This window comes from Strigops habroptila, chromosome 2 (genome assembly GCF_004027225.2).
Source record: "Strigops habroptila isolate Jane chromosome 2, bStrHab1.2.pri, whole genome shotgun sequence".
NCBI classification, from domain to species: domain Eukaryota; kingdom Metazoa; phylum Chordata; class Aves; order Psittaciformes; family Psittacidae; genus Strigops; species Strigops habroptila.
In genome coordinates this window covers 36,321,156-36,347,800 of record NC_044278.2, presented here as the reverse complement: position 1 = coordinate 36,347,800, position 26,645 = coordinate 36,321,156, and the positions used below count along the sequence as shown (strand labels likewise).

Here is a 26,645-nt window from a genome sequence, read left to right as displayed (position 1 = left end):
ATCCCTAATGGTACAGTTAATGGTAGTACATCTCGTTTCTAAAACAAACCCTTCAAAAGGCCCCAGAAGGATCTGAGGACATTCGAGAGCTGCAATATCCTACAGGAGACGCTCATCTCAACCCTCTCGTGTGTACTGTCGAATGCTTTCTACTATTTTTACCACTACTGGAGTTAGGAAAACATTTCACCGGGGATTTATCCTTTCACCACCAAAATTATAAACTATTTAGACCAGTCAGGGTTTGCTCTCAGCCTTTCAGGCACCACCAGAATTTTCCTTGCTGCAATAAGAGGTCTTCTAACTCGCCAACCAATACCATATCTTGCATCTTATTTTTACTTCCATCTACCCCGTTATGCAATGCTGCCCCACAGAAAAGGCAAAGGCACAAGTTGCAGGAGGGCATCTACGCAGGATGCCTCTTCTTTAACGCAATTAGCTGCTGGAGGGTATGGCTCTGCCAAGACCAGCTGAAAGGACACAGGAAGAGAGCCATCTTGGCATGGTTCTCCCAGGGAAAAAATAAAAAAGGCTGAGCTCATCAGCCGCCAGCGAGAAGGATAAAGCAGAACTGGCTGCGGAGAGCCAGTCTAGCGAGGGAACTCTGAAGCAACAGAGAGGCCTCGCTAACAGGCAAGAGATGCCTCTAGTTCTGGCTCACAGCTTTGTTTTTAAAGCAATGCTGGTTCAGCTGCGGAGGTAAGAGAAGAATAATATGGAGATAAGGGCAAATACACCGGCAACCATCCTTGCTAATGTCAGGCACTGGCCAGTGTCGAGCTACTTGCACTTACTGGGGTCCTGTCAGGGAAGGAAAGTGCTCACCTCTTAAGCATGGTCTATTATTATTTATAGGTAAGACGATTAAGAGCCCTTAGTGACTGTGGCACCTCTGAGGCAGGTCTTAAAGATCTTGCCCGGTTCTACAATAATCTTTGATTAGCCACTAATTCAGTGGCAGAGCGCATGTGTATTCAGGGTCTGCAGGCGCTGCATTTGGAGAGCCACTATCAGCATAGAGTTTAAGGGGGAAAGCATAGAAGACCACAGTATTTAGCCCGGCCAGATGTGCTGTGAATAGGGCAGACAGAGGGATACCCTGCGCCACAGGCAGCAGTAGGTGTGCAGGCAGAGCCCCAGCTGCGAGTGAAGGGAAGGACTGCACCATACCTACACCCCCCAGATGCCGTGACCTCCTTGCCCTGCCACTACAGTCTGGCGCTTCCTTTGTTTTTGGCTTCACAGAGATTTCTGATAGTATTAGGAACCAGGGGCTGAAAGCCTATCTTATCTACTGAACTCAGACATTCTGGCTGCATAGGCGCATAAAAGGCAACACCGAAGCAAGAGGCTCAGGTCTTTGCTTCACTTTCACGCATGCAAAAGCACCACATCGATCAGAGCACCTGCAGCACTTCAGACAGGACTGAAAGGAGATGCATGGACTTTGCAGAACTTCGCTACGTCCTTCACGACCAGATGGACATTTTGCTCAGAATGAAACCACATCCTCACTTGTCACAACTTTGCACAGAGTGTCCTCCAAAAAGTTAACCACAGAGGTGGCAGGCAGCGAGTAACGCAGACCGAAGCTTCAGGCAGCCTGGATCCAAGTGACACCCCAGGCTGCCATGCCAACAAACCCAGCGTGTGCAGTTACATCGCAGCTCGTGCAGTTACAGCATTCCTCTATGCACACTGACCTTAACTGAACAGAATGAAACACATCCGCTGCCACTATCTGGAGACACGAGAGCTTCCAGCACGACCCAAAATATCTTTGGCTAGTGGGCTTGTGAGGGTGGGAGAGGCGGCAATAAGGCATGTTCTGTGTAGTTAAAAAAGCAGGGAAGGGGGGGAATTCTTTGATGGTGGGTTTGCCTGGGGTTTTTTGGTTCTAAGATCTTACTATCTTTCCAAAGGGTGAACATGTTGAGGAATTTGAATTTTAAAAGCAACGCAGTTGAGGAAGACTGACACTTTTTTCCACCTAAAAGTTCAGGGAGAACACCTTACTGAGGCTTCATAAGAGAAATGGGATTTGTCTTATGAATGTCATGATTTACTCTATGGAGACAGAGAAGTCCGGCCCTACCTAAAAGGAGAGGATAAAAAAGTTCCTTACAGAAGCTTCTGCTCTCTGTCCTGCCCAACTCGGGGCAGCTAGACCATCCTTCATCTGTGTATTAGATGTGTTTTGGATTCACACTGCCTGCTGGGCAGCTTTTCAAACAAAAAGTAAGGCTGCCATCAGAAAAGACAGGGAACTGCAAGACGAGTTATGACATTACCGTCTATGATCAGATCATTATTACGTTAATTTCCAAAATGCATTTTCCCCAAAACAACTTTTCAGGGTATACAAGCCAAGTTTCCTTCTTGAAAATCAGCTCCATCTGTGAACTGAAATCAAAGGTGGACTCTGAACTGGTGGGAAATTAAAACTGGTCCAAAACTTCCTGGGGTTAATTTTCTATACAGGTTATTCCAGCAAGTGAGGCAAAAATAAATTGGGATTCTTTTTATGGCAACTCGCTGTTGCTGCATAGGTCACATATTAAAATTGGATACGGCAGAAAACGCGGGGCTGTTTTTCAGCCTAGAGAGCTGAGACTTCTTACAAAGAACTGGGAGATGAAGAAGGAATCAGACAAGCCAGTCAGAGTTCCCATGTTTATCCAGAAACACCTCTTTTGGGCCGTGATGGGCCGGTAACGACTGACCATCATGAACTTCTAATGGACCATCCTAACGGGCCCACTTGGGACTTTTGTTTTCCTGGCTCCTCCCTTCCCAAGTTAATAAATAAAGAGCTTAAAAACAAAAGAGGCAGACTCTTAGTTATGCTGATTTTCCCTCCCTGGCTATTTGGATGGTGATAGTGAATGCGATAAACCATTTAAGATAACAAGCTGCGGGAGCAGGAGCTTCATAGAATACAAAGGGACCTGTCCCCAAAATGCATAGAATGGATAATGTTCTGCATATGCTGAGGACAAATAACCCCAAGGTCAGGCCCGCAGAGGTGGTTAAAGAGGTACTTTAGGAGATGCACAAGACGTTTAAAAACGGTGAGGGAGCAGCATTTCACAGAGCAAAAAGGAAAAGCTCCCTATGCTGTGAGCACAGAAGCATAGGGATAGTTAGTGCTTAGTGAGAACTAAGCACTCCTGATATTCTGTGAAGGAAACGAAAAAAGGCTAATTCGAGATAAAAAAGGAAAAAAAAAATAAAAAATATTTAATGACCAGATAGTTTAACAGTCCAGGAAAACAACTTTTTTATATAGCATATATAGGACTCGCACACCCAATCGCCACAAAAGCCTCAAGTGCTCTTCAAAGTAACCCTGCTAACAAGGCAAAGCCTGCTCTTTTGGCACAACTCAAAGGACCTGGAGCGCATACATAAGAGCAGGGCTGCAGCTCAAGTATCACTCCTTCTTGCCCTGCAGCTGGCAATTTCACAAAAAAGCACAACTTATTAAAATTCCCCGAAGAAAACATATTACACTGAAGTCGAGTCACAACAAACGCGTACCCCCACCTCTCTACTAACCAAAGAGCACATCCTGCCCCAAGACCAGCAGCAAAGAGGACACTGTGCAGGGGGGATACCGTGGCAGTATTACCTGCTTTGGGGGTTTCATGCAGGATGGGGAGGTGGGACAAGGGGAGTATAAAGGAGAGGCATAAAGAGAGAGGGAAGGGGCGCTTCCTCCCAGCATCGTGGCCGGTGGTGCTGCTAACCTGGTTCCATCCTGAGCGCTGCAGTTGACGTCAGCCCCGTACTCAAGGAGATGCCGCACGATGCTCAGCCAGCCTTTGGCACAGGCCTCATGCAGGGCACAGTAACCCGCGTTGTCACGATGATTCACATCACACACCTTGTTTTCCAAACAATATAGAACCACTTCCTGGAAATAGGAGGGAAAATAGATACATCGAGTTATTTCTTGATGTCGAGATGCAGAGATTTCTCTTCCTGAAGGAAAGGGGGGTGGAAAGGACAAAACACCAAATCCCTATGATGCCTAAATTACCCTCTTTGAGAAGGGTCAATCAAAAGGAAAACAAGAGGTGGAGCCGTTGTGTTTATTCAGGAGGCATAGCAGAGACCGCTTGGTCAAAGCAGCACCGAGAGCTCTGTGCCCCACAGCCACTTTTCCGTAGCCCCCAGTGTCAGGAATCGTTGCAGAGGGGGGACAAATTTTGCAGACAAAACTCACAGCGTTTTGCTTCTCAAAACTTCCATACGTAAAGCTAGCAGGGAGGTTTTTACTCTTACATCTGCATTTTTTAGTAGAAAATTCTGCAAGCACAACAGCAGCACAGCCGACGTCAGTTTGATTTTAAAAAGAAAAAAGTGCATGACCCGAAACAAAACACATTTAAGACACACAAAGGACAGTTTGCTATCGGCAAACAAGAAAAAAAGCCCAGCTCTATCAAGATCAGGGAAATCCCATTTTCACCCACCGTGGTTTTCTGCATGCAGAACTAAAGCCAGGCGCCAGGTTCCAATAACGAGCCCAGCGCCGTGGGAAGCCATGTGAATTTAACACAATTCATCTTGCAGTCAAATGTACCATGGTTGAGAGCCTAAGCCAGACTCAGCTCTACGCTGCCGTGCGGCCTTGAAACAATGACTGCTCCATCACTCAACCAAAAATTTAGGATGTGCAAGTCTTCCTCGATTTGTGTCAGATGCAAAAGAAAAGACCACCACGTTTCTAAGTGATGCTGTATGTAGGAAATAGCCCCCGTGTTCCCAGATTAGCAGCAAGCCATTAATTTTGCATTTGCTCCTCTCGAAGGCTGAGCGACATCCTCGCAAAGCCAGATATGGCATGGAGAGGGTGAGTGTTTGCTTTGCCAAAATGAGAGAATAAAACAATCATCGTGTGCAATGCATTTATTATTCTTCCCGTTTCAAAATCTACCGGAAAGCCCGCAATAATCTGTGCTCTGGGTATACCTGACTTGAGAGCCGGTATCCAGGATACAGCATGAAACTGCTCTTTTAGCAGGCCCTCACTAACCAGGCTAAAGCTAATGAGCTGCCCGTCCCAGGCACCAGAGCATCTCCCTCACCTGCCACCGGGACCGAGCAGTCCACCACCTACACCTGATGCACCCACCGGCTCTCAATGTTCCTGCTAATCAGCCCAAAGGCCAAAAACTGGTCCAGAACGGATGCTGTTTACCCTGTGCTCGCTCGAGCCCGTAAGAAAGGGCTGTGCAAAATTATACCCTGGAGGTATGAATTTTCCTTCAACACCAGACCACCCCGCCAGGCAAATTAGCAGATGGATATAGGTAGCAGAAGCAGCTGCCATATTCGGCTCCGCTCTTAGCATGCATTTACTATTTAAAATAGATGCTGCAACTCAAAATAAGAGACCTTTCATCTATTTTTGTAGAAAGGAAAGGCTCATCCTAGGGTGGAATACCTACTACTGGACGAAAAAGGCTAATTTTGTTGGGCAATTCTGTGTTAAGAGGCTATAAGAAGAATGTCATTAACCACAAAATGTAACCATAAAGACCATAAAACTCTACATTGTTAATTAATTAAATGCCTCATTAACTTTTTTTTTAGCATGATTTATTCAATTTACAAAAAAAAATTAGCCATCGCTGCCGAATACAGGAACATGTGGTGCCACAAACACACTTTTGGTTTCGTTACAGAAAGGCTGTGAAAGTGCCACAAGGCAATTTAATGTCTGTTCAGGTGCTCTATTTAAACCAGCAATCTGAAAATCAGTTGCAGTTAATCCAGACAGTCAAGCTAGCACGTCTCGAGCCAAGATATGTGCCACCACTGCTTCCGCTGCCTGCACTTTGTTAGCCAAATTGCAAGCAGCAACATTAAAAGGTGCATGCAAATATGCACGCTCCATCCTCATCTACAAAGAGGTGCTCTTCGCTTTAGTCTCTTCCCCCACACGCCCTCAGCATCTCCTGCCCCTTTTCCAAGCGAAGGGGTCAGCACCCCTCTGCTCATCCCCCATGCCCTGGGCACATATGCTCCCACCAAGAAGCATTCTTCCCTTCCACCCAACCTCGAAACATGGCTCTTGTGTGAGGCACTGCAAGCCCCAAATCCCAGAAATGATGCTCGTACTCAGGCAGGGTGCAGGAGCCCTCAGGGAGCTGTGCAAGAGCATGAGCTCCTGCAACAGTGCCACCAGGGAACCAGGCCAAGACCCTCATGTGAGACAGCCCCAGGGCAAACCCTGTCCCCCTGCCTTTTTAAGTGTTTAAACCCTCTGGAAATAATCACCATCTTTCCCCTACCCCTGTCACACATTCCTCTAATTTCACTGCCTTCCCAGGCAGGATTTAATCCCAAATTCACCAGAGAACTTTCCAAGTCCAGACACACACCAAAAAGCAATACGCGGCACAAATACAGCCAGTGTTTCCTCTCCTGTCAAATTCATTACACAAGCCTTTTGTGATTTTTTTCCCAAAAAGACTCTACACTCCCTGTAATTCCCCCTTCACAAAAAGTAAATTACAGTTTTAAGACTACTATTATCTGAACTCATTTGTTTCAAATGGGGAAAACAGAATGGATTTGAGAGCACCCATACACTGGGATGGGTTGCTAACACTCTGATGAAGCAAGGTCCAGCACAGAAGCCTAGCGAAGAAAAGGCAAAGCTTCCCGCCAGCTTCAGCAGGGTTCTGCTCAGACCAAATCTGCTCTGGATTTCCAGAGCTGAAGACCATTTGCTGCACCACCTTTAAGTAGCCTTGTTGGCCACAGCTCTGCAATTTATCTGACCAGACACAAGCCACATTTGTCCTTCAACATTTCGCTCTCATGTCAGCTTTTACAAGCAAAATCGTAACCACTTGTGTCCTCCTTCCTGCAACTAGCCATGGCACATCTGTACTGTGAGACTCAAGAGCGGGGCAGAGGCACCTGAGCTAGCAGCATTTGGGTCTCCCTGTGGGTCCCAGAGTAATACACACAGCCCACCAGCACCTCTGCATGCCAAAGGTGCCAGCGCTGCCTCTGGGTTTGGGGTGGGATCTCTGCACAGCCGCAAGGCATCCCTGCTGCAAAGGCAGGCAGGCTGCCAAGGGCAGGCACAAGCTCACCCGGTCTCAGGGCAGAGCTGTTAGTGCTGCTCTGCCCTATACAGCACTCCTGCTGCCAACAGGGCTCAGCAGTGCCCTGCGGTGCCAGTCGCTTCCAGCTCTGAGTCCTGCATCAGCACTCAGCATCCCTTCGCAAGCTGTGGCCCTGGTGATGCAAACTCATCTTCCTCGCCTGCCACCAAGCTGGCAAGAGGCTGCAGGCCTGCCTGCTGCCATTGCAGCAGCCATGAGAAGACCCCATGTGCCTATGAGCACCCAGTGTTCTGCTTCAGCATCAGCTCCTGACCATCACACTGCAGCCACCAAAAGCTGCTGCCCTGCTGACAGGGACGGCAGAAACAGATGTGTGCAGCTGCCACAGGTCACAGACCAGCAAATTACCTCGACCCATCGAGATTTATTTATTTATTTTTAAATAAAAGCATTTGTAACTTCTTGACCGTTCTAATTTTTCTGAGACCGAGGAAATTGAGCTTTCTACTAACTGCGGTAGTCTGGTTGCTAGCAAGAAAACCACCACAGCTACAGCGGTTCCACGGCTGACCAAACTACAACAGCTCACCAGACGCCTCATGAAGCTCCAAACAGTCAGTCAGCACAGCCACACACTGTTCCGGACCTTGAATGACACAGACCGTGCCAGATCCCAGCAGCAGCTCAGGCACATCGACCGGGATCTTCCCCCTGCCCCACACTCCAACAACAACGGGACCCGCTGCTGTGCTGTCAACACCAACCAGCCGGTCCGGTCAAACAATCGGAATATTTAAGCCTATTAAAAATGTGGTATTCACTTGAACTTTTGGGTGAATTCGAGTCAGAAAATCCAAATCCCCCACCAGCTGATGATGGGAAGGCATGGTGAGCACATAAGGTTAGGCCAGGGCCCAAGGATCTCCATCTTGGTGAGCCCAGGCATCCTCAGCTTACTGCAAGCAGCCCACTAATGGCCAATGCTGCAGAGAGCTCTCGCTACCAGCAAAGCAAACAGGGAGCCCTTGGCCTCTGCTTGAGCAAGACCTCGGCCCACTACTACATTTTGGAGCTGCTTGCATTTTGTGACGCTCAGCGGAGTGCACCAGGCACAGAAAGCAAAGTGCCCAAGCGTACTCATCCCGACATACACCGCGTAGGAAGACAGCTTGGAGCACATGCTACAACTTATTCTGACTTTGGATACATAGAAGATTTTATGTCTGTAGGAAATGAAATCATTTAAATTACGGAGCAATGTCGTAACAACCACTTCTCCCCTCCTAGCTAGAGCTGAAGTGCCCTGGGTTAGAAGAAGCCTTTGTCTAGGGTAAACAAAACCTTTCCAACAAGCCCTGCCTTCCAGAGCTGGAGGAGGCCTCTCCACACAAAGCTCTCCAGCTGCACAAAGGCCATTCTGAGGTTTCAACAAACCCCCGAGGCTGGGCAGGCCCACCTGGGCCCGGGCTGATGCCATCTTCCAGCACGGGGCTCAAGCCCAGCTCCGAGGTCCAAGCAGCCCTCTCACCGCCGGGGTAACCCTCACAGTCACACCAAAGGCAGCAATCGCCCTCTGCAATGAAACACCTCTTCACCGGATCTGAAGTTGAGCAACAGCGACGCTCATACCTACATGCCCATATTTCCCCAATAAAAGCGTGCTTCAAAACAGCAGAGCTAGGCGATTCATCGGTTTCTGATTTTTGTAGCAACAGGGGGGCCGTTTCATTAGACAACATTGTTCCAGCTACGCCAAGCAGCTCCAGACTCTGAGCATAAAGCATGCAGAGTGCTCCTGCGATGCATCTGATCATGCAAGAGGACACTCCAAGCGCTACATCCTGTGTCACATACCAGATACTCCTTGGAGAAAAGAACAAAAATAAAACCCTTCTCCTAAACTACACACTCTTCACAAATAACAAAAGCAGAAAAACGTACAGCTCATTAAAGATCACCATAAAGACTACTTAAAAAAAAGGGGGGAAAAAAAGACATTCATTCTGTTTGCAGATGGTTTATATTTAAAGGGAAGCGAGGGTTAGCAATAAAGCTTTACCCTTTGCTCATTCACACAGGATGCTGCTGGGTCCCTGCCAGCTGACCCAGCAGCGGTGGGGACTCTTTCCCATAGTGACCTGCCTCCAAACCCCACATGCCAGGGAAGGGAATGCAGCAGGGGAAGGGAACCCTGCAAATTTCAACCACCAACCTCGAAGCTGCTGCTTCGCAAAATTCCTGGGAAAAAAATGGAAATCTGGGTTTAACTCTTGAAACGAAAATAAAAGCCATCAGTCCGGCCGGGCTTACCTCGTACCCCAGGCGTGCCGCCCGCTGCAGTAGTGTTTCCCCTGCGTTCTTATTGACAATAAGCCTCCGCGCTTCGGGCGGCATGGGCCGGCTCGGGGTGGTCTCCTGAGGGGGGCTCGCGATCGGCAGCTGCGAGGGCTGTGAGACGGGTAGTAATGAGGGAGTCTGCTGCAGGCGATCATACAGCTTCTGCTCGTACGACTTGGCTGGTGAGGAGTCACAGTCTGAAGTAGGCTCTGGTCGCTTCCTGACTTTCCTCGTTACCGTGACCTGTCAAAACCATCATTGAGGATTTTTTTTATCCTTTTTTTTTTCACAATACAGTGATGGGATTTTATTTTGCCAGCAAAGAATTACACTTTTCTACTCATACTTCATTTTTTAAGAAAGACCTGCTACAACTTTCAAATGCAAGATGCCTCACCCCCCAACAGTGCCTTTAAGTCGGGTTAAGAAAAGCAAAAACAAAACGTGCAAAGCACGCACAGAAGAATTTGAATGCAATCCCCACTACCCTGCATGTATGACAGCGCGCTAGTTTTAAGCAGGTTGGCTCTGCCTTCCGAGAGGCTGGTGGACAATTAAGTCTAAATAAAGATACCTTATCTTCAGCATTTTCGATATCTGTGGTGTCATCCCCTGTCAGAGATGACCTCCTTCTCCTCTCCTGCAGTGCCAAGTGTTTTGTTTTACACTGACGTTTCCCTGATGGCTTCTCACACTCGCTGTATTTCTGCAGCAGAGATGTATGTTGGAAATCCTCCTCTTCGTCTGTGTACAGCCCATCTGTCTTCCGGCTTTCTTTAATTTTCTGCTGTTTGGCAGCCAACCTCGAGGCTGGAGTACAGCTTGGCTGAGCCTGCCTTTTGCCGTTTGCATTGGTGGATGAAAGGCTCTTCATGTGTGGAGACACTGGGAATACGGGCAAGCCTAAATGGGAAGGAAAGGCATTACACATCGCATGGTGTGTTAAAAGGAAAACGCATCGCTAGCACTTAACACAAGCTCCTCAACTGCTTAAGAGATCTACCAATTACATTTTCGAATCATTAATATTTTAAGCATTCCACATTCAAATTGTAAATAGCATCCTGCCAGTTAACGTTACGTTAACAGTTGTAATGCTCTGATAAAAATCGCTAAATGAAACGCCCCGTGCCGGGGCACTGCGAAGGCCATGCCATCACAGCCCAGCCGCTACAGGCAGAGCGGAAAGCCGCCGCCTCGCTGGGGGAAAAACTCTCTTCCTTACCTGGAACTGCTTTATCTGAAGGGGAACCAACTCCTCCAGCAGCCTGGGCCTGGCCGGGCTTGCCCACCTTTGGCTAGGTGTGGTGGCAGGGCAGATACATGGATGTCGGTGGAGGAGGGGAAGCAAGAGAGACAGGAAGCATGGGACAGCATGGGAGGAAAGTTGAACTTAGCCTGAAGATGGCAATAAGATGGGGAACATCTCCTTGGCAGCATTTTTACTCAAGAAACGAGCAAAGAGAAGAAAGGCTACTCAAAGAAACACCCCTACAGAAGCCCTGTGCAAACTCTACCAAAAAGCTCATGGATTTCCCAGGAAAAGCAACCAGCTGTGTTTTCCCAATGACTCCATCCAGAAGAGAGTCTTTCTATGAGACCAGACAGCCCTGGGACATAAAGGAGCTAAACCGCTGCTGCCCGCAGCAGGGCTGGGTTCTTCCCAGGGGTTAGCTCTTACAAGCTGGATCCCACTATCTGGGCCACATGCAAAAAGCATGGTTACGTTTTTTCTCCCCTCAGAGTGCAAGCAGGTTTGCAACAAAACAAGGACAGGAAAGTTGACTTTTTATAGTCTGAATTTCCCTTGGGAAGAGAACTGAGGTGACCTCAGAACCAACTCCTCTGCAGAAAAATTAAAGGTTGCTGGAAAGGAAGGGACACTTTAGCCAAACAATACCACACCACTGAGGGAAGGTGCAGAAAAAACCCTGAGCACTTGAAAGAGGCTTCTTTGCTCTCAGAAGTCTCTGAAGTGATGCTACTCTCAGAACAGAAGAGATGGCAGGAGCAAATAAGGCAGCTGCTCAGAAAGGAGAGATCTTTTTGAAAGAGACTCGATCCAGAGCCAGTCGATAGAAAATAAAATCTAGAATCCGCTTGGCGGTCAGCTTCACACTTTTGTCTTCCCTTAAATAGATCTGTGAAAGCAACCTGCAGAAGGCTTTCTAGATTAAAAGATGAAAACAGAAATCCCTTGGATCTTTCAAGCCACTTTCTAGCAAAAGATGCATACCGCGGCTTGCCAAGTAGATGTCAGGGAATTTACAGGACACACGATGTGCAGATTGTTCAGCAAAAACCCACTAAGTTTTTAAGGCTTTGCAATACTGAAGGAATGTGCCCAGTCGTAGGCTGAGCCTATGGATGCAAGGCTGTCTTTCCAACTCTGCAGACAGCATGAAGAAATGAATGTTTAATTCTCCTGTTCCAAAATAACCTCATTGGAGTAGCACGTGAAGAGCCGAATTCCAATACCAAAGTATCATCATTATCTACTTAATCACTTACTGAAAGAATTCCCAAGATGGAAAGCAGAAGCGGTGAGGTCTGGTGAGTGAAAAGGGAAGTAAGGAACTGCTGCATATAGAAAAAGTAGTACAGAAAGAGAAAAACCTCACAGGTTCTGGAGAAGGACAGAAACAGCAAAAGGATGGAGGAAAAAAAAACCGGAGGAAGAGAAGCCTATCACAAAAAAATGCAGGCTTGCCCATGCAGGGATGCTGAGGCATCAGAAGCAGAAGTTTAATCACCACAAAAAGTGTGTGCTCTAGCCTGCAAGCTCCACATAAACTCTGTGCTCCACTTTGACCCTCCACAGTGGTGACAGCAGGCACCAGGCTAAGTGTGTGCTGCAGCAAAGAGATGGAGAGTAGCCATGCTATGCCCAGGAGCTTCGGGATCAATAAGGCTCAAGAGGCCAGTGCTATCCAGAAAAAGGCAAGCATCAGCCTGGGAAAATGGACAGAGAAAAGGCAAGTGCTTAATCCTGGAATCCCACCCCATCCTTCTGACCACTATATATGTGAAGGGAGAAGAAAAACAAGAATGAGCAGGAATATCCCTGAATACCCATGGAAAAAAACCAACCTAATCCAAACCCCAAAACACCCAGACCTCTGACTGATGTGGGTTGTGGTCAGCCTGACTCAGAGCAGGACCTGCTTGCTTTCCCACAGGAGTGGGATGCAGAGAGGTCCACGTGGAAAAGCAGCTGCTGCCGCTGCATCACCTGAATGCTCGCTTGTTCAGCTCCCACCCTGGCAGCTGCCTCCTCCTGCTTGCTAAGCCAGCGGCTGCCACGCTGCCTGCAACCAGAGGCAGCTCCAAGGGGCTGGCAGCGGCTTTCCCGGTGCGCTACATCCTCCCAGTTCCTCTCCTCGGGGCTTTTGTTTCTGCGCTACCCAGGTTTTCTCCTTGTGCTGGGCGAGTGGTTGCAGCTTCCATGGAGGCTGTTGGAGAGCTGGCTACCACACCACTGGCAGCAATGGGAGGTTATTGCTCAGCTAGGACCCCAGCAGAGACCATAGCTCCCACCTCAGCCACAGGTGCAGGCAAGCAGCACGATGCCCTGAGGTCTGATGCCCCAACAGACCTTATGCCCCTGATGCCCCAGCAGACCTGCTGCACCCTGGAGAGCCAGCACGGCCAATGTCACCTCACAAGTGAGATCACAGACTCATAGAATGTTTTGGGTTGGAAGGGACCTTAGAGACCACCTAGTTGCAACGCCCGTGCCATGGGCAGGGACACCTTCCACTAGAGTAGGTTGCTCAAAGCCCCGTCCAACCTGGCCTTGAACGCTGCCAGGGATGGGGCAGCCACAGCTTCTCTGGGCAGCCTGTGCCAGCGCCTTACCACTCGCACAGCGAAGAATTTCTTCCTGACATATAATCTACATCTATCCTCTGACAGCTTAAAGCCATTCCCACCTTGTCCCATCACTACTTGTCCTTGTAAAAAGTCCTTCTCCAGATTTCTTGTAGGCCTCCTTTAGGTACTGGAAGCTGCTCTAAGGTCTCCCCTGAGCCTTCTCTTCTCCAGGCTGAACAAGCCCAACTTTCAGCTTGTCTTCATAGGAGAGGTGCTCCAGCCCTCAGAGCATCTTTGTGGCCTCCTCTGGACTTGCTCAAGCAGGTCCACAACCCTCTTGTGTTGGGGGCCCCAGAGCTGGATGCAATACCCCAAGTGGGGTCTCAACAGAGTGGAGTAGAGGGGGAGAATCACCTCCCTCGACCTGCTAGTCGTGCTGCTTGTTATGCAGCCCAGATTATGGTTGGCTTTCTGGGCTGAAAGCGCACATTGCAAGGTCACCTTATCACCATGTTCCAGTATTTAAAGAAGGATGGCCATAAAGAAGATGGAGACTCACTTTTTACAAGGAGCCACATAGAAAAGAGGAGGGGTAATGGGCACTACTTACTCCTTAGGAGACTCCAGTTGAACATTAGAGGAAAATTTTTCCCCATGAGAACTATCAGCCATTGGAATAATCTCCCCAGGGAAGTGGTGGATCCCCCAACACTGGACACTTCCATGATTGGGCTGGACAGGGTGCTGGGACATCTTGTCTAGATCATGCTTTGCCAAGAAAGGTTGAACCAGATGATCCCTGAGGTCCCTTCCAACCCGGTATCATGTGATTCTATGGTTCTTGTCAACCAACATCTCCAAGTCTTTCTCCTCAGGGCTGCTCTCAATCCATTCTCTGCTCTGAAATTATTTTGGGCAAACCACATCCCAGCTTTCATGATTCTAACCTGCAAGTGAGGCTGCAAGGAGGCAACAGCCAGAAGTGTCATTGAGGGAACACTTCCAGAGGCCACCACTTGGTCACCCAGCCAGCAGGCAGTGACCGGGCAACAGAGGGGTGGCAGCCCAGTTGTGGCTTGCAATACAATGCATGACTCGTCCCACCTAAAATCCTGTGTTGAACACAACAGGAGCAACAAGTCCAGAAGTCAGTCCCCTCTTTCCTCCTGGAGATTTGCAGCCACAGGCAGCAAATCGTCCTGCTGTTGGACTAATGCTTCACCAGCACAGGGGCGGACTTGGATGCCTTGTTACAGCCCACTTCTTGGGGTACAAGCAGTTTCCCAGCAGCAAAGACTGCCACATTCGCATGCAATGCTTGGGCACCAGGAACAGCTGTTCTCAGCCCCAGAGCACAAAAAGCTGCAAGAGACAGGGTATATTCTTGTATTCACGATATCTGCTTATTTAAGAGAAGTTTGAGAAGTCGTCCTGGGCAACAAAGACACGCTGGAAGTCTCCATCCCCATGTAACTGTCATGCAGGATGCTCTGTTGCACAATGGGGAAAAATGTCCTCATCCTAATGAACTAAGAAAAAGGAGATCCAAAGGGGATGGAGGAGCATCAGCAAAGTGACCTCAACAATCTCCAGTGCCTCTGCGCCATGAATGGCAAGGCATAACTTGGTCACGTTTATGGTTTTATAGTGGCTTTCAAACCCAAGAGGTTTTTCATAGCCATGGGGAAACTGCATCTGAATGCCCCTGGGAAGGGTGCAGAAGTGCACAAATCGCAAGCCTCTTTTTCTTTCCCGAGGTCAGGTGTCAGAGAAGCCTGTCGCTGCCACAGGAGGCACCGCAGGGCAAAGCTAGAGCATCCTTAGACAATGTGGCTTCTTGTTAGCATCCCTCATTTAACCTCTACAAGGTGTCTCTTTCTGAAAGCACAAAGGTGATGGGTAGGGGTGTTTGAGCCAATACCACGCTCGCCAAGGCAGCACATAAAGCAAGGGAGTAAGAGTCTAAGCTCCTTTTAAAGTAAGTTTTGATCTCCTGCTCCACGAATCCTTTTGGAGAACCTTCCCCATTAATAAGCATCAAAGTTTGGGGATTTCTGCCCTCAGATAACCCCACCAAGGGGAAAAATGGGTGAGGAGCTTTAGAATAGAAGGGAAGCCAATGCACTTGCCTATGACCGTTTCGGAGATGCTACCCAAGAAAACTCTCACTAGCACAGGACGACCTGGATCTGGTCCTTTCCATGGCATGGGACAAAAGGATCTACTCTCCTCATGCTTCTCTCTTTTGAGGGGATCTCAGCTAAACTACATGTGGAGATGAATGTCTACCAGTTTGATGAAGCTCTCAAGTCTGTGAAGGAGAAAGGAGCCCAAACGTCCAATTCAGAGCTCTCAAAAACAGCCTTTCCTCAAAAGCAGGCAGAGGACTTGGAGGGATAAGAGCAGGAGAGGAAGAAAAGTATTTGCAACCTGAAAAGCTGAAAGAGGAGACAAGGGCTCCCTGCTCTGCACAGAGGATATGGGGATTCACGATGAGGTGTAGGGGACACATTAAGAGGTATCAGCTACTTGAGCTGCACGCTGCCATTCCCCACCAGTTCTCCAGACAAGCTACAGCAGTATGTCACAGGGAAGGGGAAAAGCAGCAGAGCAGACAATGTGCCTGGGGGCAGAGCACAGCAGGGACAGGAGAGTGACCTGTCTGTCCAAAGATAAAATCTGGCAGATTGCCTCCATGGGCTCTCCCCCAGGATAGGGAACGAGCAGAAAGGAGAGAGAGGATGAGGAAAAGGAGGAAGCAGAGTGAGGGGGAAAGAAGCAGCTGGAAACAAGTCAAAGAAAGATGTGCTTTGAGGAAGTGACCCTTAGCAGAGAGCTGCTGGGAAGATCTCTGCCTGGGGGCCAGGGAGTGGGGCCACAGGGGTTTACAGGACATGCTCACGTGAACAAGCAAAGCATCCTCTTTGGGAGGAGGATGAGCTTTGCTCTAGAGCAATATGCCCTGCGAAAGGCAGGGAAACCCAGCAGTGCTGAGGGTGCTGGAGGCGTTGGGTTCCCGAGATCAAGAGCTGCTAACTGTGTTTCAGAGGGTCATAGCCCCTCGAATCCTACATCTGGTTAAACGCTCTTAAACCAACTAGCAGCCTGTTCACTCCCTCCCTCACCCAGAAATATGCCCGCATTGCATGCCCCCCCACCCAGCTCTCCTCTAGAGACATAAACTTCATCTTCACGTTATCTATGAAAGAGTATTTAAAGCCAAAACGCACACACACACACACACACATGCACAAACACAGTTACACACACATACACAAACACATGTTCTGGTCTACCAAATATCAGCTACAATGCAATACTTAAAGAGGAGGTGTCAGTCCTTATACAAATGGACATCTACAGAAATATATATATAATGTTTTAATAATAATAAAAAAAAAGCTCTCGACAATTCCTTAACATCGGTGGCAGCATGCGTCACTGTAAATGCTAAAGCCAGCTGGTTTCCCTAGTAGTCTCTGCATACCTTGTTCATTGTCACTTGTTTTGAGGGACTCTTCAGACCAACTTCTATTGCTTTTGGCCTCTGACCTTTTCTTGGTGTGCCTTTCTTCTGTGAAGTCTTTGACCTTTGCAGTGGCCTCTGGCTGAACAGCCTCAGCTAAATCTTTCCTGCTTTGCCGGCCCAACTTGCCGGACGGGGATCTCTCTGGTGACACCTGCTGCTCCCATAGTTCCCTAAGATGCTGCAGGTGACGCTGCTTTTTGGGATGGAGCCCTGTTAATTCAATGCACACCTTCAGGTTGGTCACCTCATTACAATTGGGCTCTTCTAAGTGGTTAGAGGAATTGTTTGTCATTTCCCTCTCAGGCCAGTCATCTAATGGAAAAATAACTAAAAATTAATCAAAAAGCCCCCTCAACTTAAAACAAAAGCTACATTTCACTTTCGGGGCATATAGTCTCAGCTTTACCACCACACTATGCATTTTAAAGGTTTGCTCATTAAGGGTTACATGCACTACAGTAACTTGCACTGCTGTGGCTACAGTGTCCAATGACTAGTGCTTTACCCTTATATACCAAGATTTTTATATATATACATATATATACACACATATATATACATACATATATAAATATATATATATAATTTAAAGTGAAATGACAGTGCTCACATTAGTAACTATCAAGTTCAAAAATGGAAACACATTAAGCCAAAGGGACGTTCCTTTCACAAGACATTCCTTAAGAGAGACCAAAGCAAAATGCTGTCTTACCTTTGGAGTTCTTCTTCTTTTTTGCTTTTGATATAAGTTCATCCTGCAGTTCATCCACAAAGCTTTCATTTTGGCTGCCATCATTTTGCACTCTCTCACCAGAGTGTTTACGCTTCCTGTCCAGACGTGGACATGGATGTTGGCCAATATCTGCTGTTGACTGGTCTTCCGCTTTTTCATATATAGAATGTCTCTCTAAATAACATTTCTCATTTGAGAGATCTTTTTCCTCTGGAGTTTCAAGAAAGTGACCTTGGTTGTTTTCTGTACTAGTAAAGTTGCCTAAAAACAAAAAAACAAACACCACGACCTAATAAATACAAAACAATTCATTGTGAGCAAGCTATGCTCTCTGATCTCTTCAGAGTCATCTCCATCGTGACTTATGTATGCCTCATGAGGCATGCAAATAAACACAAAATTGTACTTTGGAACAAGCCTCCTCTGGTCAGCCTAAGGCAGCAGTTTTCTCACCAGTTAAGTACAAAACCCCCATAAGCACGACACTTTCTGTTGTTTTTACATCCATTTAAGAAGTACAATATTCAAAATACCTATATCCATAGAAACATCACAATACGCTATTTCAAATAAAGAAACATCTTTGGATATCAAAAGCACAGACCCTTTTCAGAAAGCAGCCTCACCCCACAAAAACATGGTAAATAATGCAAACTCCACTTTGCAATGACTTTGTTTTCAAAAATACTGTTTGATGATACTAAAGTATTAAGTCTTTCGCTAATTCCTACTTCTTCCCTAACTTCTTGCATTAAACTGCTGAGTCTGACTTAAAAGCATTTGTCCCTTCTTCTGGAGATATAAATGGGATATGGAGCACGCACACACGTACACGGGAATACCACCAAGAATAGCTGTGATATTTTGCAAAAAGCACTACTTGAGTCCAAGGTTATAAAAAGGTTCACTCACTTCAAGTAATCAGCCAGTCACTGTACATCACATGATCTCGGTCACCTCCTCTTAAAAAAGACCTCACTTTTTTCAGGGAATATTTCCAGCAGCAGCGAGCTATGAAAAGCTTACTAGAAACCAGTCTGACAAATTAGCCACAAAAACACTCCATGTTGCCATGCCTGCCCTAACTTCTGCTTCCCCTCTCCGATAGTGTTGCCCCAAATTTAGCGATACCTTAAGCAATTTTAAATGTGACACATAATCATCACCTTGAATAGGTATTATTTTCTTGGGTTTAACCCAAACTAGCTGAGGCACGGTTAGGCAGACACATGGTACAGACTGAAACCTGAACTGTTAATCAGCTTCCTATTTACAAGTCTCACAAACAAGTTGGTTTTCCCACGTGTTTTAGCCCTCCTGGCTGACCAGTACTCTTTCTGCACATCTGCCGCTGTTAGGCAAACTGTATGCTCTGTCCTCCTTCTGCATGGCTCACTGTCTCTTTTCCTCTTCCTCCTCCTTGCTCTTCCTCCTTCTCCCATCTCCCTTCTTGCAAACTCATCTGCTAGTTTCCTACCCGTACTCCTGACAGCTCAGTTTCCCTTCCCTGCCCATCCTTACTCAGCCTCCTCCCCTGTGCAGCCTGGCCCTCAGCTTCTGCTCTTCCCCCTCACCAAGGCAGATGTTGATCCCCTGCAGCCCACTTTCCCCTCCTGTCCACTCAAGACCCACCACACCATCATCCAAGCACTGACAGCCCCTGGATGCAGCCCAACTCTATCCCACCTAACCTTGAGAGCACCTTCCTACAGCTCTGCCAACACTTTCTGGTTTTGCAACTGTCCTTGAAGTATCTCTTGTCACCAATGGAAGGCTAGGAGCGGGAGAACTCTCATGAGATCATTCGTCACCACAACTTGGAAATGGCTCCAAGTAGTACCTAGGGTTCTGGACATGTTTGCAGGCACCCCACCATCATTTTTACGCTGCTTGGGAAGCTGCCTGCAGGGCTGCTTTATGAAACAGCAGAAGATATCTGGCCAAGAAAAATCAAAACAGAAGTAGACTTTTTCCAGGCAAGCGGGACGCTCGGGCCATTCTGCTGTTTGGCAATGCTCCTCTCCACAAGGCCGTCTGGCCAACACCTGCTCCCTTCAAGACTTTAAAACGCAGTTTGTCACACTTCCAGCCAGCAATGCAGACATGTTGCAGAAAACAGGTATCTCAGCTTATTGTGATTATGCCTATAAATCGCCAGTGTCCTCCTGAACCAGAATGAATCTGGCAACACCCCATGCTTGCACATCTGGCATGAAGATGCTGCCCAACAGCTGTATCCTATAACCACACCAAGAGCACCGGCAGTCCCGTTTCACACAGCATAAAAGAAGCTAGACCAGCCACGTTTTAAGTATCACTTTAGAAATTACTGTCTCCAATTCCATTTTACATTTTTTATGCTGTCTGCTATTTTCCCCCCTTTCATAAGGGAATAATACTTATATGGTCAGTTTCCCTAAATAGATGAGGTAAGGGCACTCTCTGCCACACTCCCACTGTTTACAGCCTTTGCGTCTCCAGCAGTACCAACAGCTACACGCCATGGTTCATGTTAAGAGTCACTAGATCAGGACAGCTTTCCTGCTCCTAACCCTATCTAGCCTGAGAAAAGGCAGGCACATCCTGACCAATTCCCAGAGAAGCTTTTGCAGGGTCAGAGGAAGTAGCAGGCTGGGGGGGTGGAAGGGTTGACAGTCTTAATCTTTGGGGCTCGCAGGAAACAGCAAGCTAATTCCAGCCTGCCACCACCGAAAGCAACCCGCTGCAGATTAATTCCTTCTCTATCTGCAAGAGACCTCGGCACAAGGATGCCAAGCGCTGCTCACTCAGACTGTCCGTGCTAACGAATCAAAAGGAGGGGAGAGACATTTGCTGTAGCCTCGCTAACAGTTTGTCACTATCAGTATTTCTCCGGGGCTCCACGTGCTGGGGAGAGCAGCACACACCTATTGAAGTTTATCCAGAAAGCCCTCGCTGCCAGCAGCTCTGCAACACATTTGCCTCTGCTCTCTGGTCACATCTGAGGGGGACCCCTGAGGCAACCAGAGCTACATCTCTTTGGCTGCTGAGCCAGAAACCCCTCTCGAGGACTGCCCGCTGCACACGCGCCTCTAAAATCCATCCCCCTAGATGCAGTTAAGGCCATTAGAGCAGTGACATCTCCACATGTTAATCCGGGTTGTGTAATCATCCTGCATCGACACAGGAGGACAGCGAAGCCATGGAGCCATGCAGGACGCGTCCTTGCCTGGCTGCTCCGCTGCCGATGCTCCCCGCCTCTTCCACAGCCGGATTTTCACCACGGAAGAACAAAGGTCAGTCGCTGCTTGGGACACAGCATAACCCACAGGCTGTCAGGCTCCGTACGCAGCTTGTACGGACACACTGCATGTCCAGAGGTTTTTCCCCTTGGCAGAGCAGTGGCTGCCTACGGGGTGCAGGCTCTATTAATATTTTACCACCAGATTCCACCCTGTCCTCAAACTGTTTTGCAAGCAACCCAGATCAGATGCAATGTCTCCCCAAATTAAGATATAAATGTCAACACGAGGCACAGCAACATAAGCATATCGTGCGAGCCCAACAAGGGCATTGAGAATTTATTTGTTTTTGTTCCCCCCTGCCATGTATCTACAACATCCTTTTCTCCATGCTAGGAAGAAAACAACAACAAAATACTTGGGAGTTTTCATATCATCATTATTCAAGCAGTGACGAGGTAGCCAGAAACACAGGATAAATGCTGAGTTCTCATAGCAACACACCTCGATGAGTAAGGAGATTAAACCCTTAAATGTGTTCCTTCCTCAAGCCTCCAGCATTTCCCAGTGTCACACCAGCTGTGAGAACCAGCACCAACAACTCAAACCATTTCTCACTGTCCTACCAGTCTAGAAACAAGGAAGAATTAAAGAAGATGCTTCTTCACATATGGTTTCTGCCTGAAGCAGTATCTCCTCCCTAGTGCATGGGCTACAATCTCACGAGAAACAGTTACACACACGCACAAACACGCTACGCACAAAAAAAACTTTCCTTCGTTTTTCCATCTTCCTGTTGCTGTCAGCTGCTTGAGACCAGGCCCTCCCATGCGATGCAAACAAGGAAACACATCTTAGTGTTTAGGCTGCAATTCTTTTGTTCAAATAACATGGCAGCTAAAAACAGCCTTTCCTCTTCCCTGGAGCAACCTCTCATTGCGCTCACTTATAGAGGCACCCTTTATTCATCCAAGGATGGTAATGACTATCCAAATGCTAAAACCCAGTATTCAGCATGAAGATCACAACAGTAAGAAATTCCATGAAGTCACCTTCAGCATCCAATTCTGAGTACCCCATGGGGCAGAGGGAACCCAGACGAGTTCATTTTTCCCTCCACGTACCTCTGCTTGGGAGCTTTCCACATTTCTTTCCTGCTGCCTAAGCCTAGCACGCTGCACAAACAAGCAACCGCCATTCTCCCTGCACTGGCTTTTGTTTCCTCCCCTTTTTCTTTTTGCACTATGTCCTGTTGCAGGAAGGTAATAACTGACCAGGGCAAAGGACATGTTTACTGTCTCCATCTTTCATTTGTTCAGGTATACACACAGCCTGGATTGAAAAGCAGGGGATTACCATGCAAAGGGACACCAGCGCCCTGCTCTGACGCTGAACACCAGCTCTAAAGGCTTTGGCACATTACACCATTTACTTTCACACATAGAAACTGGTTTAACTTTTTCCTCATGACCTCACGCCTTAAGATCAGGCTTTTAACAGATCAGGTTTTATTTTTCCCAGCTCAGATTTAAACGGGCAGTGTCTTCCTCTTAGAAAATTAGATAAACAGGTAAAATCACGCTTCCCAATCAAGAAATTCAGAGCTTGTAGAATTTACACAATCTTCCACACTCGGGTATGATTTTCAATACCGCTACAAGAGCTTGGTTATGAACCGACATGCGATCATCACATGCCCGTATTGACGCGAGTGTCCATGCCAATAGCTTAAATCACTTGATCTCTGAACAATCCTATGACTCATGACATATGCATCCCATAATTTATCATGTTTGTGCTATGGAAATGCATCAGAGCAGCATCGCCTCAGCAACATTTACGAGTCACCTTGGCAACAAAGCAGCTTCACGGCTGCTCTCAGAACACCCGGCAAAACCCAAACGAGGTGGGAAAGAATTAAAGCACTTCTACTCTACTCCTTGGCTTTAATTGCTCATTAATTAGCTAACACGGCTACCTCCCTTAAATTGGGCCTTTTTTAAAAAACAGAAAATGGAAAAAATAAAAACAAAGAACAAAACCCCATCTTTTTACTCTTCTCCAGAAGGCACGATGGAGCTTAAGAAGACTCTTGGTATGGCAAAGCCACGCACCGCCAAGTCAGAGGAAAAGTTTAAGGAATTTGATAGGGTGCCTTCATTTACTTCCAAAAAAAGTCCATCCACACATAAGCCGTACAGCTAGGAAAATGAGCAGGTCCCAGAGCAAGCTAAATAAAGGAGTTTCCATGCCATCAGATGCCTCTGTAAGCATCACCTGCCTGTTATTTAGCCTTTTGTTGTTGTTGTTGTCATTGCAATGGTAGATTTAGAGGAGCCCAGGGGGTGAGCAGCTGCTAGGGCCCAATGGGCTCCTGCACTCCACGCCAATGCAGCAGCACAGAACCCCACGAGCCGGCTCCGTGCTAAAATCACAGTTTCGGTTGTGGTTTTCCTCTTCCCCACCAACACCAGGCAGGTGAAGTGCTCATGCCCAACAGCTCGCCGGTTTTGCTCCTAGATCTCCCGCGCGCATACGTAAAGGCACACTGCTTTGATTTTAGACAGCACTGGATAAACAATACATAAAACAAGGTGAAACATCTTTTCAGCAGCTAGATCACTTGCAGGAGGCAAAAAGGAAAACGGAAGAGGTTGCAAACAGTCAGCTAGTTCCCGTTCAAGAGCTTTAAAGCCAAATGCACCAACAGCGTGATGAGAAATTGGAGGAAAAGGGAAAGCAAGAGGTAAATAGCCCTGGCTCTCGCTAGCGAAGAACGAAGGGAAGAGCAGGCAGAACACATCACCCCTTTGCTAGTTGCATAGTGAGAGATGCATCACGACCACTGACGGCTCAAGCCCCACCAGAGCCCAAGCCACTACACTAGCGGCATTCAAGAAGTGTGAAACTCGGCTTCCTGATTTATCAGCTGCTGTCCCAAGGGGCAGGAGGTGAACCACCACAACAAAAAACTTACTGAGACCTGAGTCTGTACTGGTAAGTATTTGCTGCTGTACAGGCAGGCATACAGAAGAGGAGCTCCCTCAGCAGAACACATCTGCACCTTTAGGAGTTCAGACCTTCCACTCAACTCTGAAAGAGCTTGTTAAGTTAGAGCTAATTAGTAGAGGAGAGAAACGTACTAATGTAAGACTGAACATACTTTCCCTGCTTCCAACAGTTATTTAATAGTCTCAAACACACTTTAGCCAGCAGATTCAAGTGCTGCAGACCTCACTAAATGATGAATTTAATGATGCACCGTATTCAGCCTTTTGCAAGGATGGCAAGGGGCTGTTTCAGCAAACAACGATGCTCTAGTGCTCTTCCTCCCAACAGCCCCGCTAAGCAGACTCTCCCTCCCTGCCCTGTGCCGACCCCTACCCCACAGACCACCGTCCCCCTCTCATCCCCTGGGACCCCTCTTGCCCAGCAGCCAGAAAAAGCTGGCAGGACCCCACCGCTCTGCTGTTCTTTATGCTTTCCAGCATACCCAGGGTGAGATTTAACAGAGGACATCACCAGGGCACCCTGAGCCCTCTGAGGAGCAAGAGAGAACCAGGGCAGCATCCTGGCGAGCTCTTGCCTTTAGCACAGGGACAGCAAAGGCACCTGTGTCTTCCTCCCAAAATCTGCCTCAGTATCGCTTAGAGAAGGGAAAGCCTGCCTGGCTGCCAGGAGCTCAGCCTGCCTCTCCCCACCCTAGTACTTTCTCTACTTCCACGGTTAAAACTTGCCCTTGCTATTTTGCCAGGCTTATTTTTGTTGAGGCTGTTATTTCAGTGACAGCAATACCACAGTAACTTGATTTAGGTGAATAACCGAGCAAGTACGACTGACCAGCATGCTCTCTGCCAAAAGCATTAACCAAAGACCAGAACGATAATTCAAAGTTATTAAATTGCCTGAACAAAATTTTCTACTAGCCCTAGTCATGAATCTCCACCTACAGAAGAGCACACTCAACCACTGCTTTACACGTGCACATACACACACACAATGCAGCCTGCAGTGTTTCCTCTTGTTTTGCAATACTTTCAGCATAGTTGGGTTTTTTTTCCCCAAGTTGTTCAAAACAAAGTAGCGGCAGGAGGAACTGATCCATTCCTTAGTCATATAGGTAAAAGAAAAAAAAATGGGAAATTGATGGAAGCCACATGCTCACTAAAAGTTTTAAAAAAAAGTTATTTTTCTTGCACACAGTATAAAAAAAAAATAAAAATCCCTTAATACCATTTATTTCCTGAAATTTCTCTTACTTTTAGGACAATGTCACTAGCATGCGTTTTCCATAGTCCTCCAACACCTTGCCCCAGCCTGCAGGGAGCAGCCAGTCCCATGTGAATTTTGCAGCCCCCCGCCAGCCCATGAGGACCTGCTGCACACCCCCATAGCCACTGCAGCAAGAAGTCACCCAGGCAAAACAGATTCTAATCGTCTGGAGTTTTACAGCCAGCTTTTATGGATAAGCCAGCCTGGCAGATCACATCCTTTCCCACTCTCCACCACCCTTCTGTCCCCCATCCTTGCTTTACCTGAATGCTACAATACTGGCATCTCCCAGCACTACAGCAACTTCAGGAAGCTGAACTCTTCTTTGCCTCTCTCTCTCCCCCACTTCCTTTTTGCATTTAAAATACAACCTTGGACCTTTGCCTTCCCTTGTTGCTGTGGTATCCCATCCACAATTAAGGACAATCTCCTTAAGGCTGTCATTTCACTGACAGTTAACTGTCTGCTGAAAAGCAGGTACAACTGTAACCAGTAACTTGCAGACCCCAAAACAAGCACAGAGAGCCCCCAGCCATGGCAGCTCCCTACCTGCAGAGCCTGAGGTCAGTGACTTTAACAAGCAACACCCCAAGAACACAAAGATTACGCTGCCCACGCGGCTTTGCCGCAAGCTGCCGCAGCATAAAGACACACGTACGCGCTTCAGAAAGCCATCTAAATTCGCTTACATCTGTCATTGTCATTTTGGTCAGCAATGGCATCTTCCAGAGAGACAGGCTTTGGCTTCTTTTCACTGTTTCCTTTCAAGTTTTCCCAGTCTGCCTGGCTGAATCTGCAGACCTCTGAGTCTTTGGTAGCTGTTTGGCCTTCTCTCTCTTTCATCTCCAACTCTGAGAAGCGCATCATTGCACGCTAGAAAGAGAATTGATATGAAAAAAAAGTCTTGCCATAAAAGCGACTTCATTTGCCTTACCTTATATGAAAGCATTTCCAAAGAATAATCGGCTCAAAACCAAGCTTTCAGATAGATAGCTAGGGTAGGAGCTTAACACACCTGAGTTGTAAAACAATGTTCTAGCATCTAATGCAAATAACCACACAATTCTTTCATATATAAGTATATATATAAAAGATATATATAAATGTATACTGTATATAAAACAAAAAACATTCCATTTTGGAGGTAAAAAGAGACAAAAACAAAAAGAAAAGAAAAAGAAAATAAAAACAACACAAAACCGTATAATGAATAAAGACGACCATGGCCCACAAACTTCCCTTTGTGTATTTGGAAATGAAATTTAACTCAAAGGTTTATGTAAGAGTCTAGTAATAAAAATTTGAAGAACTGACCTCACAGTAAGCAGCAGGTAGACATAAAATACTGTCCTCTTGTAATCCTTCCATCTATGTAATTAAAATGGGCACTCAATGGATCATTTAGATAATTTCATCCATTTTTATAAGCATAAACCAATTCTTTTCTTAACAATGCAAAACAATTTGGCTTAACTCATCCCTTCATTTAAAGTAAAATACCTTAAGGATATTCCTATACAGTATCTGTCATCCCTCAGCATCAACCTCAGTACCGCTCCTACTCTTCCCTACGCGTTTGCTTGGCGCAAACATTGCCTGAGTCCCGCTAATACATGGCTGCAACTCCTCTCCGTCAAGCGGCACATTTG

At 47.2% G+C, this 26,645-nt stretch overlaps 1 protein-coding gene across 10 annotated transcripts in view; it reads right to left on the bottom strand.

The window, feature by feature from the left end:
• The window catches only part of BCOR (BCL6 corepressor), an 82,543-nt gene that overhangs the window by 7,269 nt on the left and 48,629 nt on the right, over positions 1 to 26,645 (bottom strand). For 5 of the 10 annotated variants that reach the window (XM_030475147.1, XM_030475155.1, XM_030475130.1 and 2 more), the window contains exons 5-11: positions 26,311 to 26,364; positions 25,686 to 25,869; positions 17,483 to 17,764; positions 16,729 to 17,082; positions 10,003 to 10,331; positions 9,402 to 9,671; positions 3,753 to 3,919 (exon numbers count right to left, since the gene is read on the bottom strand). In XM_030475147.1, the coding sequence (XP_030331007.1) occupies positions 3,753 to 3,919; positions 9,402 to 9,671; positions 10,003 to 10,331; positions 16,729 to 17,082; positions 17,483 to 17,764; positions 25,686 to 25,869; positions 26,311 to 26,364 (1,640 nt within the window). The remainder of the gene's footprint in view (positions 1 to 3,752; positions 3,920 to 9,401; positions 9,672 to 10,002; positions 10,332 to 16,728; positions 17,083 to 17,482; positions 17,765 to 25,685; positions 25,870 to 26,310; positions 26,365 to 26,645) is intronic. The other 5 variants (XM_030475178.1, XM_030475193.1, XM_030475170.1 and 2 more) reach the window with 5 other exon arrangements.